Source organism: Macaca mulatta, chromosome 9 (assembly GCF_049350105.2).
Source record: "Macaca mulatta isolate MMU2019108-1 chromosome 9, T2T-MMU8v2.0, whole genome shotgun sequence".
Taxonomy (NCBI): Eukaryota; Metazoa; Chordata; class Mammalia; order Primates; family Cercopithecidae; genus Macaca; species Macaca mulatta.
In genome coordinates this window covers 38,437,828-38,455,299 of record NC_133414.1, presented here as the reverse complement: position 1 = coordinate 38,455,299, position 17,472 = coordinate 38,437,828, and the positions used below count along the sequence as shown (strand labels likewise).

General features: G+C 34.0%; 1 protein-coding gene across 1 annotated transcript in view; it reads right to left on the bottom strand.

Annotated features, from left to right (window-relative positions):
* The window catches only part of LOC106996402 (ankyrin repeat domain-containing protein 30B), a 127,039-nt gene that overhangs the window by 82,769 nt on the left and 26,798 nt on the right, over positions 1-17,472 (bottom strand). The window contains exons 9-12 of the mRNA XM_077947952.1: positions 16,126-16,156; positions 13,269-13,341; positions 3,551-3,641; positions 1,589-1,650 (exon numbers count right to left, since the gene is read on the bottom strand). Of these exons, the coding sequence (XP_077804078.1) occupies positions 1,589-1,650; positions 3,551-3,641; positions 13,269-13,341; positions 16,126-16,156 (257 nt within the window). The remainder of the gene's footprint in view (positions 1-1,588; positions 1,651-3,550; positions 3,642-13,268; positions 13,342-16,125; positions 16,157-17,472) is intronic.

Below are 17,472 nucleotides of genomic sequence, written 5' to 3'. Positions count from 1 at the left end.
ATAGTGGCAACTGTTTACAGAACTCAGCAGGGAGTCTATAAGCCACTTGGACACCCTCAGCTGGACTGACAGAGCAGAATATCTGTGTGTCAATGTACTTTATTCATCTGTCGCCGGGTCAGAGGTCTGCAAGGGACAGACTCCCTGCAGCTGGTGTTCCCTGGAAAGGAGTGCTGCCGCACATACATACTGCATTAAACATCGAAAATATTCATGATTATAGAATTATTTAGTGTTAAAAATGATACATGGTATGAAGAGAATGTTAAGAATAAGTCATATAAAGTATACTCAGAACATTGTAGAAGCTGCTTTATTTAGGTAAACAGGGGCTTAAAATAATCAAAATGTTTTGATAAAATGCTGACAGAAAAAGTACTTGAATAAAATGAAAAAGTACTAAGGAAAACTTATGTTATATTTAAATGAAAGCAGACAAGTATTAGAAAGTCTTTTTTTTTTTTTTTTTTTTTTTTTTTTTTTTTTTGTCTATGGACAAATTAGATAAAGTCGCCTTGTCTACTGACATCTCATTTCTGTTACCACTGTGCAGCAGGGGCTTGGATCTAAGAGGTCAGTCACTTCCTGTGTCTTTCCACAGTTGTGACCTTGGACTACATCATTATTATTTGGTACTTATGTTGCTATAAGCATGGCTACCACAGATGGACTCAAAGAGTTCTATTTGTAAAAATAATTTCTACTTTTTAAAACACTACTCAAACAAATTGTTGTTATTACAGTCCCACTGGTTTCCTATTCTTTATGCATTATTTTCTCCTAAAATGTTCCTTCAGATCTCTACTGGACAATATACATATGTCAATTATTTCAAATCCAAAGCATTATATTTTCATGTTTCAAGTTGTACAAAACCGCAGCTTAAACTATTTTTCTATTAATCTAATTAGAACTTTTTTACATCTAGATATACCACCAAATCATATATTTGCCCAAAGGTGGATTCAGAGTAATTCTTTAGTTTTCAGCCAAACTTTCCCTCGAACTCATGTGAATTACTGGTGAATTCTAAGCTTTATTTTTTATACTATACTAAACTCGTGTCTAAAACTAATTCTGAAAATTAGTAGAATTTCACTATCAAGCAGTAATCTACTTAGCACATAGATTTTTTTTTAAGTATTTTTTTTTTTTTTTTTTTTTGGAGACAGAGTCTCACTCTGTCACCCAGGCTGGAGTGTGATGGTACAATCTCAACTCACTGCAACCTCCTCCTCCCAGGTTCAAGTAATTCTCCTGCCTCACCTTCCCAAGTAGCTGGGATTACAAGTATGTGCCACCGTGTCCAACTAATTTTGTATTTTTAGTAGAGACAGGATTTCACCATATTTACCAGGCTAGTCTCGAACTCCCAAACTCAGGTGATCCTCCCACCTTGGGCCTCCCAAAGTGCTGGCATTACAGGCATGAATTACAGTGCCCAGCCAAGTGTGTTTTTAGAAATACCAGAATTTCTTCTGAGCATATGCAGTGGTAAGAAAACCAAGTCAAAGCCTCTGATTTTGTATTTTCACATCACTCAATATTAACATTTTTAGAGAATAATAACATCAATAATATACAATACCCCAGAATCCCAAGCATTTTCTTTATCTTCCTCTTGTTTGGATTCTGTTGGGAACCTCTGATCTATAAAAGGTTAATCACAGACACATTCATAAGAACACTTCTTATTATAAATTTTTTAAACATATACAAATCTATTTTCATTCATGAATCTGTGGACTTTCTTCTGTAGCCTGTATATTCTCTTGGTGGATAATAACCACCACTTCTATAGTCAATTGGTTAGAACTGCAATCTTAAAAATCTAAAAATTAACTTCATATTCATTAGAATGCAAAAGAAAAATAAAAGTTTGACTAATTTGTATTAATTATTTCTTCACAAAAGAAGTCATATTCTCTTCTCCCATGAAACCCACTATGTCAGATATTTGCTGTTCACTCAGATAATTTTAATTACCTATCATCTGTCATTTCTAAGTTTTTATTTTTTATTATTACTTAGTTTGATTAAGCAATCTTTATTACACGGTTCTTCAAAAAAGATTATTTATCAATAAGTAAGATTCTTCAAGATACTAACTTTTTGATATTAGCAAAATATACATCCAATCCTTTGAAATTTCAGTAGGCCATGACAATATATTTGATGTGAATGTGTTTTAGATAAATAAGCTTAAAGAACTTGTACTGCATATAAATTAAAAGCTACTTTAATTACAATGAGATAGTATTTCCTCAATGCAACAATATCTTCAGAATCAACTTGTGACTCCTTGGAGAAACATTAGAAACTTATAGGAAAAATGAGTGCTGTAAGTAACCTAAATTTCCAACATTTCATAGAATTAAATCAAGGTCCATGCAAGGTCCAAGGAGTACTGAGAGCCATGAGGCAGAAAACGAATATATAACAGAAATATTCTAAATGCATCTGAAGTTAATTCACTCACATTTCCTTTTCAGAAACTCTAAAGTTGCCTAGCTATCTTCTTTCTTGCCCCGTTTCCTGCCTCACAATCCCTCTTCCTTAGCCAAAATAATGTCTATATCTGTGGTCTTGATTCTTCCCACTCAACATCTTTTAAAATCAATTTTCCCAACACTTTCTTTCTCTTTGATTAGGGGTAGTATCTGACATCTGTAATTACTATTTATTTACCTTTTTTCCCCTCTGGCCAGAAACATACTCAGAAATAAAAGCAATATAATGCTTTCCCTTGACCCTGTTATGTCTTGACCTTCTATCCAACTGCCCTTCTTCCAGATTTTTCCAAAGGAAAGGCTGTTCCCTTGCTACTTAAGAGTGAGGTTGAAGGACCACCAGTATCAGCCTCACTTGAGAACTTATTTAAAAATGCCAGAATCCCATGCCTGCTGAATCATAGCGTGCATTGTTAACAAGGTATTCAGCTGATTTTCTACAGTTTGAAAACTTCTGATCTATACCGAGTCTATATGACAAATTATATACATGCATGGCTGTGCAAATATGCTTATATTCACCTATTGCAGATAAAACACAACTCTCCATGGTCAGGTGCTTCCATCCCTAATGCTTCCCCACCAGTGAGAAAGACAGGAGAGACAACATTTTGCTATAATTCCCTGGCAAATTTTGGTAATGAAAGGTCACTTTATATTCTTCAGATCTTTCTAACCATGACCTATCTTTTTCTAAAGAATTATTTTATTTTACCATCCGCCATTATATAAGCCTGCTTCTTGTTGCCTCATGTACTCCATGTATTCTCTGTCTTCCTCTGTCTTCATTTCCTCTTTTACTCCTTTGCTCAGGTCTTACAGTATATTGAATTTAAACTAATAATTCCGCTCTTTTTTTTGGCACTGTCAATATAATCTGTTGCTAACACCTGAGAAGACATGTAAGTTTCACTCCTTTTGTTCTTCTATGCTATGCATTTAAAAAATAATTTTCTTTGGCTGTCAGAGTATATCAGTCCTCATGCATTTAGACAAACATTTGGCCAAATGGGGTTTTAAATTAAAAAAATTGTTCTTACCTTCTATTTTGTGATTTATTGTTTCGACATCATTTTGATATATAGCACCAGGTAAACACATATAATTCTGTCCAGCACTCTTAGAGATAATCTGTTAAAGATAATATCAATAAATAATTTGTTTATTTCATTTTTTTGTTTTTTTGAGATGAAGTCTTGCAGCGTGGCTCTTTGGTGTGATCTTGGCCTACTGCCACCTCTGTCTCCCAGGTTCAAGCAATTCTCCTGCCTCAGCCTCCCAAGTAACTGGGACTATAGGCATGAGCCACCACGCCTGGCTAACTTGTTCTATTTTTAGGATAGACAGGGTTTCACCATGTTGGCCAGGCTGGTTTTGAACTCCTGATCTCAAGTGATCCGCCTGCCTCATCCTCCCAAAGCACTGGGATTACGGCGTGAGCCACATCAATAAATATTTTCAATTTTAAAATAATAAAAATGACAAGCATCAATACTTTTATTTAAAATCTTGTTTATGGACTGGGCACAATGGCTCACACCTGTAATCACAGCACTTTGGGAGGCCAAGGCGGGTGGATCACGAGGTCAAGAGATCGAGACCATATTGGCCAATTGGGTGAAACCCCATCTCTACTAAAAATACAAAAATTAGCTGGGCATGGTGGCAGGTGCCTGTAATCCCAGCTACTCAGGAGGCTGAGGCAGGAGAATTGCTGGAACCCAGGAGGTAGAGGCTGCAGTGAGCTGAGATCAGGCATTGCACTCTAGCCTGGTGACAGAGCAAGACTCCATCTCAAAAAAAAAAAAAAAAAAAAAATTTCTTAAAACATATTTTTTTTTTACTTTAAAGGTAATTAGATTTAAAGCTGTTCACATATTGAACACCAAAACATTTCAAGAGGAAACCTCAAATGTGCTCTGTATATCAAACTTATCTTTTATCTTCATGTCGCTATTGAGTAGGTTACTGAGCATGGAAAATAAAACATATTCAGAAAAAATTCACTCATGTACAAAAGGAATTAAATTCAAAGTATCTGCCTTACTCTGTAGTCCTCACCAAAAATAATAGGGCATTTCAAACAGAACACAATATGATTAAACACTTGACATATGCATAATTATAGAATTTTTGTTAAAAACTATGCAGGGCATGAAGAGAATTTTCAGAGTATGTCATACAGAGTGGGAATAGAACTCTGTAGAAATTGTTTCATTTAGGAAAACAAGGGCTTAAGATAATAAGAATAATTTTTACAAGTTTTTTGCTGATAAAGAACTGCTTGAATAAAAGGAAAGATTCAGAAGGAAAACTTTTATTTATGTTACTTTTAAATGAAAGCAAACAGTCATTAGATAAAGTATGTGATTGATTAAGACACAACTTCAGAAAAGTAGAGCAAGCCTTCATAAAAAGAGAAAAACAAAAACATGTATTCGTGAAACGTGTAACGTGTGCCAGACACATATTTGCAGATTTTTCTTCACTTTAGAATAATGAGGATGATGATGATGTTGGTGGTTACCCCACTTTCTACTTCCTAGTCATTCTAGGTTAAGAACAAAATGATGAACAAATACGGTCCACTGTTCTCTCTGTTTAGAATGTCTTCCTCCTAGACTTTCATATGGCCTACGCCTCATCTTTGAGATGGAGATTAAATGGCAGTCTCAGAAAGATCTACTCTGACCACAGAATTCCACTGCCACTCCCACACCCATGCTAATTATAAAGTTCTTCAATTTTCTCTAACCAAACATTCTCTGTTTTGTTTTTAAGAAAAAGTTATAGTGACTTATAAGTTTTTTCTATTTGTTATTCTCTTCCTACTACTACAGCATAATCCCTCATCTTGGATATTCAGAGTCTCATTGCCTAACACAGTTAGTGCTCAGAAAGAAATTACTCCAGGTCAAAACATTGAAAATCTCATCAGGAAAGTCTAACTTTCCAAACTGCTATATTTCTATGGAAAATCTGCAGTTGTAGCCTGCTGAAAGTTACCATCCCCTTACCCAAAATTAGAAATCCACATGCCTGTTCCTACTCCCCGTTCTTGTGCTAACAATACTGCTCTCACATAAATGCCACTTTGATCATTTCATCTTACATTCGTATACAGACTTTCCAGTTTACAAAATCTTTTCACATTTGTTACAACATTATTTCATCACATGTACCTAAGAGGTAGATATGAGCACTATTTTTATTAACAAGGTTACTGGTATTTGATTAGGTTAAATGATTTTTTCCAAGTTCCCATAGATAGTAAGTGACAGAACCAAAATACAGACTTATTTTTTGACATCCACTCATTGTTGTTACCACTACGCAGCTGCTGCTTCTAAGTGGTAAGGCCATTCCTATCTCTTCATCCACAGCTGTGACCTTGGAATACATCATTATTATTTGATACTTATGTGGCTGCAAACATGGCTGCCACAAAGGGACTCAAAAATTTCTATTTGTGAAAAGAATGCCTGCTTATTAAAATACTACTCAACCAAATTGTTGTTATTACAGTTTTACAGGTGTCCTATTTCTCATGTTTATCCAATTCCTGAAATGTTCTTTCAGATATATACTGGATAATCAAAATACACCAATACTTTCAAGTCCCAGGCATGATCTTTTCAAGTTCCAAGTTGAGCAAAACTAAGACTACAGTTTAAACTCTTTCTCCCTGAATCCAGTTAGAGCTTTTGTATATCTAGATATACATAGAATCATACATTTGCCCATAAATGAACGCAGAGAAATTATTTAGTTTTTAGACAAATTTAACTTCAGAACTCGAATAGATTCCTGGTGCCTTCTAAGCCTTATTTTCTTTTGCACTATTCTACACTGGCTTCAAAATTAATACTGCAAATCAGCAGAATTGCACTATGCAACTGTTATCCACTTGGCACATGATTAAAAAGTACGTTCTGATAAATGCCAGAAAATAATTTCATATAGACACATGCGGAGGTGAGAAAATAAAGTCAAATCATATTTCTATGTTTTAAGATTACTCATTACTTAAATTTTAAAATAACATCAACAACAATACACATACCTCAGAATCAGAAGGTGATTTTATATCTTCTTTTTGTCCTGATTCTGATGTGGGCATCTTATCTACAAAATGTTATTCACAGACACATATATGAGAACATTTATTACTGTAAAGTGTAAAAACATATACAAATCTATTTCCATTTATGAATATTTCAAAAATAAGAGTTAATAGCAAAAATAGAAATTCAAAATTGAAGCAGGTTCAGAAAAAAGAATTGATAGTATGAGAAAAGACAGCAGAAAGTATTTTTTTAAGTAGACATTGTTATTTGGTCTACAAAATTGTTTTCTAAATAATAGCATTTAAGCATAGAAAAATTTTCAGAGATATTCACTAAATTACCACTTTTATTATTTTGGCATAAAAAAATAAAATCGTCATTACTTTTTTGATCTTGTGGAGCTTGTTCAATAATGCCAATATCATTTTCTTGTTGTCCAGTTACTGTCTTTGTTGCTCCCTCCTATTACAAAAAACCGAAAAGCAACAACAAAAAATTCTTCAGAAAAAAATTGTATTTATTCACTCACTCACTCAATTTGTCAGACAAAACAAAACAAAAACATCCATTGTATGTATCAAATCACAGGCACTAACCTAGTAGAAGCAGAAAATACACACAGAAGATAAATTCTAGTTTACATTCAAGAAATGGTAGAGACATGTGAAAACAAATAAGAACAGAAAAACATAACTCACCAGTTCTACAATTTAAGTCAATAAAATACATAAGGGCATAAAGGAGAGAAAAATCAGTTTCACCTGAAAAGCACAGAAAATGCTGCCATAATGGGGCCATATTTGGAAGGACAGGCAAAGTGCAGAGTCAGGATACAAAGACTCTAGGTGCAACAGCATGTGCAAAATAATAAGGCATGAAACAACATGGCAACTGAGGGGTGCCAAAGTGATATGGTAAAACTGGAACACAGTCAGAGCAAATGAGTTGAAGAGAGAAAATGGGGCCAAACCATATAAGATATGTGTCACGCTAGAATGTGTACTTAACCCTTCAGGTAATGGGTATCCGCTCAATATGCAGATAAGTTACATCATTACAAATATATTTTAGAAAGGTGACCCTTCCAGTGATGTAAAGATAGATGAACATGGGGAGATGGGGCAAAACTAGAAAGGAGTACTTCAAAATTATAGGTAGAGAGTTAATTACGGTAATAAGATATGGAAAATTATAAGAAGGTAGATAATACAAATTTTGGTGTGTGACTGGCTTGGTGACCTGGAGGAAGGTTGAAGTGCAGGATGTGGGGGACGGTTAAAATGGAGGTTGAAGTACTTGAGCATTTCATGGCTACTTCCTAGGTGTTATTTACTAGGATGGGGAAACCAGATGACTGAGTAGATTACAAAGAGTCAGGAAAGAGGCAGGAAAAGAATAAAAAAAAAAAGATGCTTTCAGTTTGAGACTTCTAAGATTTGAGGCATCCAAGGGGCTTGGAAGAAAGATCTGGATAAATACATTTGGAGTATGAGTAGATAATCTACATGAGGAAAATTACATAGTGATAAGGAAATAAATATTTATAAGATAGACTAAATGGGTAGAATTAAGCAACACAAATCTACACAGACTGTTGAAATTTTGAAAATGAAATTAAAGGAGAGAGAAAAACGTGGGATTAAGTTTCTCAGTCATATATTTCCAAATTTGTTTCAAGAATATAATTTTATTTATATATGTAAATATTTATTTCTGAAATATTATTGCAATATGCATCTTTGAATTGAATGAAAACATTTAATTCTAAAACAAGATTCTGCAAAATGACCTATATAAAAACCTTGAAATTTTTAATTGTAGAAGAGAAATGCTTACCCATAGAATTACGAGGCATTTTTAAGTACTACTATAAAGTGAGATAGAAATGTGAAACCCTGCTTTAAAATTCACATGCTTTTCTTATGTTCCTGTAAACAATATAATACTAGCTCAAATTGCCTACTTACACCATATAGGATGGTAGTTTAAAATTGGAGAAAAGATCTCACATAAAGAAAATTAAGCAATAATTATTCAAGTTCAAGATTTAATAGTTTTTATGTATATCTATGATTGTCAAGCACAATTCAGTATTCACAGGAGAAGTGAAGAAAGAAACTAAAAAATTCAAATCAACAGGATTCCTGAGTTTTAGAAATAAACAAATGTATGTGCAAGGTTTAATAATTATGAAGACTAAAGTTAATAAGGCTTCCTGGAAATAATATAAAATATCCCCATTGCAAGAGATATTTTAAGAGTAAAAACAATTCTTCCGATGTTAAGTTTGTATACTCTGTTAACAATCTTCCCTCACATATGATTCTATGATAATAGGCACTTTTAAAAAATCCACAAATATTGAATACATTCATTTGTTGTGTGTATATAATACCACTACATACATACTATGAACAAAAGATATCAGAATATTTTTAGAGATTAATAATTTCTACATTTATTTCTTTGAGAGTGTTCTAGCTTAAAAGTGATTTTAAAAAAGTGATTAAAAATTTAAGAGACACAGAATAAGAACATTGTTCATATGATCAGAAAATGTAATTTTAATAACAAGCTTAAATAAAATGCTTATTTATTTATACTCTATTATCAAAAATATTCAAAACAGCTACCACGGTTACATCAAAGAGTAAGATAAATTAGTTAAATAACCTAAGAATATGTCAAACGTTAAATTAGAAATCTTGAACCAGAAACCAAAGAGTCAAAAATTGATAATTCACAATAAGGCTGACAAGGCCTAAAACAGATTTCACTTTGCATTCTACATTAATATGACTAAATTAAATATAAAACGTAAAGTTACTAAAAGAAGTGAGAATTAAATTTTCGTTCCTTGTTTATAATTTTTTTTTTTTTTTTTTTTTGAGACAGAGTCTGGCTCTGTTGCCCAGGCTGGAGTGCAGTGGTGCAATCTTGGCTTACTGCAAGCTCTGCCGCCCGGGTTCACGCCATTCTCCTGCCTCAACCTCCCGAGTAGCTGAGACTACAGGTGCCCGCCACCACGCCCGGCTAATTTTTTTCTATTTTTTAGTGGAGACAGGGTTTCACCATGTTAGCCAGGATGGTCTCGATCTCCTGACCTCATTATCTGCCTGCCTTGGCCTCCCAAAGTGCTGGGATTACAGGTGTGAGCCACCGCGCCCGGCCATTTATAAATTTTTTGTTGACACAGTATAAATGTACATGTTTTGGGGGTACATATTATCACTTAATACATTCACATAATCAAAACAGAATAATTGAGATATTAATCACCATAAGTATTTATCTTTCCTATATATTAGAAACATTCAAATTATTCTCTACTAGGTATTTTAAAGAGTACAATAAATTGCTCTTACCTATAGTTATCCTTATATTTTCTTTCAGCCTTTTATTAAAATCAGCTACAAGTCACTCAAAAACACCTGAGCCGTAATTTATTACCTGGCTATGTTTTCTAATTTTTTATTTTAAATCATTTATATAATATCTTTTATTCTAGAGCGTTCCTGCTCTCATTTAAACAACTTTTTTGTTCTTTTTTTAATAATAATCTGTGTCATCTTGACTCTCTCATGGAGTCTCTATGTTTATCTTACCCTTCTTCAATGAATTATTTCATTTCACCCCGTTCATGTAATTTATTATTATAGAAATATGGTGGTATCCATTAATGAATGATTTCATTTCACCCCTTCATATAATTTATTATTATAGAAATATGATGGTATCCATTAGATTATTATTGTTCTTTTTTCTTTTTTTTTTTTTTTTTTTTTTTTTTGAGATGGAGTCTCGTTCTGTCTCCCAGGCTAGAGTGATGCAATCTCTGCTCACTGCAAGCTCCGCCTCCCGGACTCACTCCATTCTCCTGCCTCAGCCTTCTGAGTAGCTGGGACTACAGGCGCCCGCCACCACACCTGGTTAATTTTTTGTATTTTTAGTAGAGACAGGGTTTCACCATGTTAGCCAGGATGGTCTCGATCTCCTGACCTCGTGATCTACCCACCTGGGCTTCCCAAGTCCTAGGATTACAGGCGTCAGCCACCGCACTCGGCCCCTAGGTTATTTTTTTAACCAAAATAACCTAGGACAAAAATTTACCCTTACAAAGTTTATAATATTATAGAAATAATTAAAATTTAAAAAGTTAAATTACATGTTATATTTTGGAATATCTCTTCACAGTTGTATTAATTACCTCTTGTGTAGAAAAATGTGAGACTTTAGTTTTTAATAGTACCTTATTTAACTGGGTTTGCATTGAAATGGTATGGGTTGTTTCTATTCTGTGTGGCAAAAAGCTAAGTATAAATAATTGTATAAATTCTGCTTCTTCCAAGAAACAGAGAAAGAAAGAGTAAATCATGGGGAAGGCAATGATTGATTAATGAAAATCCTGTATAGCAACTAAATAGAAACCTGTAAATAAATATGCTGACAATGGAGACAGTGATGCCCTCTCAAAAGCAGACACTGAAAAAATGTATTCTGTGAGAAAAAAAGTCTGGGGTAAATCATTTTTAAAAAGGTGAAAGAGGGAGAAACAAACAAGAGACCTTACCAATCAAGTATAGCTTCAGTCATGAAAGAAAATGAAAAACAACTATTATAAGACATGTGATGAAATACATAAAATACAGACTTTTGTTCATAATATATTCCTATAATGCTGAACAGTATTTACACTATAATTAGTTATTTTGTTAATACCTGTGTAATAAAGATTTAAGTTTTATTATTATATAAGAAGATACCAAATTAGTTAAACATGGTCTTCAGCCAATACCTAAAAGCGAGAATTTTCTTACTACAGAGAGAGAAAAAATTTAAAAAGGAATGTTTCATAAACTTTTCACCTGAAGAAAGTATTGGTAATAAGAATTTTAGAGTAATGTATTCCTTAAAAATATATGTTTAATAGAACATGACTTTCGGCCGGGCTCAGTGGCTCACGCTGTAATCCCAGCACTTTGGGAGGCCCAGGAGGACAAATCATGAGGTCAAGAGATTGAGACCATCCTGGTCAACAGGGTAAAATCCTGTCTCTACTAAAATTACAAAAATAAAGTGGGCGTGGTGGCACGTGCCTGTAGTACCAGCTACACAGGAGGCTAAGGCAGGAGAACTGCTCGAACCTGGAAGGTGGAGGAGGAAGTGAGCCGAGATCGTGCCACTGCACTCTAGCCTGCATGACAGAGGGAGACCCCGTTTCAAAAAAAAAAAAAAAGAGCATGAGTTGAGACTAAATTCATTAAATTTTTTTTTTTAATCTAAACTCCACTTGGAGGATACTGGAAAATACAGCGTAACCTTCTTTCTTATTTACTACATGTCACTGATTGTCTTCTTATTTAAGACATATTTTCTCAAGATAACTTACATTAATTTATGCATTCTAAATATTAAAAGACAATATAAATTTAAACCATATTTTAGAAATGAATTAGAATTAATTTTAAGATATATTATGCGTATTATCTTACTTGTAACATTCCATAACATAAAAATTCATTTGTCTGCTTATTTATTCACATTGAAAACCTCTTAAAATGCTTCTTATAGGCAAGACTGTATTCTGGGTACACAAGGATGCACGCAAGTATGTTTTCTAACTTGCGGTATCTCATAGTGATGCAAGAGCTTCAAAACAATTATGTAAACAACTAAATACAAAATCTTCTGAAATTTAAAATTTTCAAATGTGATCATAGATCCTAGAACAGTATATTTAAAAACTGCAATTTAAAAATTCTGAAATTAAAATCTTGCCATATGCTTATTAAGAGTCTCTAATTCCAGAACTGGTTGTTTAATTGGGGTAAAACCTGCGTTCTTCATTTAGATGAAGACTTTAAAGTATACTTTTAATTAAGTAACTTAGAAAACACACTGGCATCCCTTAATAATACAGATTCTGAGAAAGAGAATTTACATTTCTAAATTTCTACTATTATTTTTTAAATTAGAGATAAGGTCTCATTATGTTGCCCACACTGGTCTCAAACTCTTGGGCTCAAGCAATCCTCCTGCATCAGCCTCCTTGGTAGCTGGAACTACAGGCATGCACCACCATGCCCAAATAAATTTTCACAACTTCTAATATTATTTTGGTGTATTTAAAGAACCAAGAAGAGAAACTGAGACAAAGCTCTCTCCTTTAAACTACGTGATATCAAAACAATAAGTGCAAAAAAACCTATATGCTATGTGGCACAGTTTTGGAACTGAAGAGTATCAGAGAGATTCCTTGATTACTATAATAAGTAACGTGATCCATTAAAGACAAATTTAAGCATGAGGTTTTTTTTTTAAGTTACAATAGGATAATTTTAGAACTCACAGTAAGTACACTTATCCAAATAAAAATTTACCAGATTTTATATATTCTTTACTGTGGAAAAGTTTTTTCTAATATAATGTTCCTGTCACTATATATTCTCCAGCCCATTCCTTTTTTGGGCCCTCACAACCTCAAAGTATTTACCAAACATTTGTTATTTACTAAAGTAAAAAAAAAGTTTAAATCAACTACTCATATTTTATATAAAATGTTCTTATCTGACCAACTTTATATTGCCAACATGAAATAATGATACTTACAGCACTGCAAAGCATGAAAAGTAAACACTATACAGAACTAGATTCCAACTGAGAAAATCAACTTCACAAAAGACCATTTTACCTTGGTAGCAAGATTAAAGTCTTCCTCAAGTTTTGTAGACTGTGAATTTTCAATAGTCTGTTTGCCAAAATGACTTTAGAGAAAAAAGATGTAACATAAATGAGCAAATTCACATATTTTAAAAATAAAATCTGCTAGTGCATATCTTGGTGCTCACTTTAAAAAATGAAAACAAAAAGCAAAATCTGGGAAAAGATCAGTCCTCTGTATATTAAATCATGTTTCTTGGTAAAATTAAAATATGCCCTCTGTTTTTAAAAAATATCTTAGTTACATATTTTTGACTCTTCCTCCCCAACCTATAACATTCAATGAACACTCACTCTTAGCTTCATAAAAAATAGCGACAGCCAATATAATTGGCATACCCTGAATATAATTTGTCCTCACAAACTGTCCTCAATGATGAACTAGAAATCTACTTAATAACTGACATAACTTTTGATATCTAAACCGGAACAAACTTGATAACCTAAAATGAGGAAGAAAGACACAGTTACCGTATCCCTTTTCCATTATCTATCTCTGATTCAAAGACTAATCTGTGTCACAGGAAAATGACATTCTTTGTTTCTCAGCAAAAAAACCACTTAAGAAGACCCTGTTGCTTTCCTTCACCCTAAAACACTACAGAGGGTGCCCTGAAATATTTGAAATGTTGAAAAGCTGAACCTACAAATGTCAAGTCACAAATGTATATTTCTTATTAGAAATATTTTTCTCAACAAAAAGTGAAACTGTAAAAATAATAAAATCTAACTACTTATTTTATACTTGTCCTTCCCTGTTCAGGGCTACATCAACTAGCAAAACCTTAAAAATCTTTGTACTTATTCCCAAGGAGAGAGACTGCTAGAAAAACTGAGTCCTGATAATTGGATTTCTCTAAGTACTATATATACACAGAGAGAAAGATCTGGAAGTGGGAGCCACTATATCTAGTGAAAGTGTGTCTCACTTCCACATCTTTCTTCTGCAGGGCTTCATGGCAGTCTCCAACCTTTAAATATTCAGCTCATCAAAGCATAGATTACTGAAAAGATAAATTCAATGACCAGCCAAGAAGCTCTGTATTTACCTGTTCCTGGAAAACAACTAAATGGAGTCTCAGTCAGTCATTCACCTCCCCCATAAGCATGTTACCAAAAACCCAACTGAAGCTCCCTGACTTATTTGCCAGCCAATCTTACCCCTGCTTTACATGTACATGGGTAGGACATTAGAGGCTTGGAAAAAGAGGCAAAGGGGAGGGGACACTTGCCCTGGGCCACAGATCTGTGTAATTCAGCAACCTTCAATCTCCTAGCATTCAAGGGGCTCTAAGCCTCTCCAGTGAGATTTGGGGTGAAAGAACAGAATAGCACATTTCTATCTGATCGTAGAGACTTTTTTTTTTTTTTTTTTTTTTTTTTTTTTTACCCTTTCAACAGAAATCTTGAAGTTTGTCCATTCTTCCAATTAAACAAGCAAAAAAGCAGTAACCTATTCAGGACTTCTTTTGTACCATATTTAATATGCCTTTCTAGATAACTCCCAATATCTACTGTGTTTGTTCTAATTTATCTTCATCAAACTTGTCATAAGATCCAACATTCTGATCTCTTTGGTAAAACCCTTACTCCTACCAATCCTGGGATTATTTCTCTTCAGACTTGGCCTTTCCCTGCTAATTCCCTTGTTACCTACTTCCACTGGGTTCTCCAGCTAATTTCATTCTTATCCTTTTCAATTTGTTTAATTAGACCCATTTCCTCTTCCTTTCTATTATTCAAACACTCACATGGTGATATAAAAACAAGAGTAATGGGCTTTGAAATGAGTTTAAATATTACTTGTTACCTCCTATATTTAAATAGGTCACTTTGAGTTTCAGACTCTCCATCTGAACAACCATTTTTCCAGGATATTAAATACAGGTTGAAATATGAAAGTATTTTGATTAGTCTCCAAGAGTCCTTAAAATCCTAAAATTCCATGTACTTTTAATTTTACCTATAGAAAAATGGGGCTGGTAGAAAGCAATAAAATAATAGAAGAAAAGAACACCAAGGAAAGCAGAGAAGAAAGTAATCAGGAAAAGATCATAGAAAAGTCATGGAAGAAGAAAAAAAGACTCTAGCAAAAAAAAGAAGAGTGCATACAACTAGGCAGGGTACTGCTTTGAAGAAAAACTAAGCTGGGAAGTCAGTAAACCGAGAAATCTATAAGAAATAGCCTCTAAATATGATTAACATATTTCTACATAGATATTCTCCAATAAGAGTAAAATAATTCATCTATAGGATTTACCTGGTCTTGCTTATGAAACAAAAACCTATGTCTTGTCACCACAGCTAAGTCAGATCTGCTCTAAAAACTTTGATGATAAAAACAAGGTACTGGTATACCTCTTTAACTCTTAAACATGTTAGAACAAAGTCTTGGATTAACCAGTGTTCTAAGGGAAATCTCTAAAAAGAGTTAACATATGACAAAATGTGACTTTGTGAATTCATCCCATCTGAACCTGGACCTTGATCCTAATGATGCACAGGTATCCATCAATCTGTGCTGAGGGGCAAGAGAAGGGATTTGGGAGCAAGGTAGGCTGATGGCAAACTCAAGGGTCAGTTACTTTTTAGCTATGAAATCATAGACCGATTAATCAACCTCTCTGAACCACATTTGACTGACTAATACAAAGTAGGTGATAGTAGCACAGATGTTTTCCAAAGCTGTGTGATGACTATGTGAGATGATAAATATTAAGCATATAATATATTGTCTAGCCCAGAGTAGAATACTCAACAGATAGTGATTTCTTTCCTCTATATTTTCTGAGTTAAAATATACGTTTTAAAAAACCATAAAGTCTTACCTGAATATAGACTCTACAGAACTCACATGCACTATTAAAGAGAAAAAGTAAAATACATTAAACCAACAAATATAGATAGAAAATACAGAATATTAAAAACATAAAAGGGCATGATGGCACATGCCTGTAATCCCAGCTTGGAAGGTGAGACAGGAGGATCACCGAAGGAGCCCAGGAGTCTGAAAGTAGCCTGGGAGACATCATGATACTTTAACTTAATTTAAAAGAATCATGCACACTTTCATGCATGATCCAGATATTGTATAAAAAAGCATAATACTCAGATGCTTTGTTATAAAGACTGAGATAATTTGATATACAGCATTCCTTTGGGACAATACATTAAGACTATAGTAAAATTATTATTATGTATACTACTGGTAGAAAATTGATGCATTAAGAACTATTATTTCCCCTCCTTTATAGTTCTCAAATGAGAGGAAAAATCGAATTTAGCACAATTTGATATCTAAAAGTAAACTACAGTGTACAATAGCCATAATACAAACAGAATCCTATAAGACTGACAGAAAATTGTATTATTAGCAGAATTAGTATAAGTGGACAGTGTCAACCTTAGAAAGTATAATTTCTAGACAAATGAACTCGGAGCAGTTAGAACAGAGGATACAGTAGTCTCTCTTGATCTGCTCTACTTATAGAAAGAAACACACACACATGATTTCCCTCTGCTCTCACACCACAAACATCAAAACAGAAGACTTCTGTGACCAAATGTTTGGAGGATTTTCGCTACCAACAAGTAGGCAATCAATTCTGTAGCAGAAACCAGCTGGTTGTCCTCTATTCAATTCCAACACTATCTGTCTAGAAATAGTCTCAGATTCCACAGGTTGAAGGCTCAGTCTCACAAGACTGCCCTCCCATACCAATTGCAAATCTGTGTCTCTGAAACTTCTAACCAGCTGATTTCAAGTTGGGGTTCTCAAGACTCCCTCTTTGGGTTTGATTAACATGCTAGAGTGCCCGAAAGATGAAGGGAAACACATTTACCAGTTTATTATAAAGGGTATCACAAAGGAGACACATGAATAGATGCATATGGCAAGTTATGGGGGAAGGGGCATGGAACTTCCATGACCTCCCAGGGCACATCAGCCTCCAAATACTTACATACATTCAGCTTTCTCGAAGGTCTCTGATTCCGGTCATTCTGGATTCTTAAGAAAGCTTTATTACATAGGCATGAATGAAAAAATCTGCGGCCACTGGTAATTGACCTTATCTTCAGCTCCTGTCACCTCCTAGGAGGTTTAGGGGTGGGGCTGAAAGTCCCAACACTCTAATCATGCCTTGTTCTTTTTTGTGACAAGCTCCTTTCCTGAA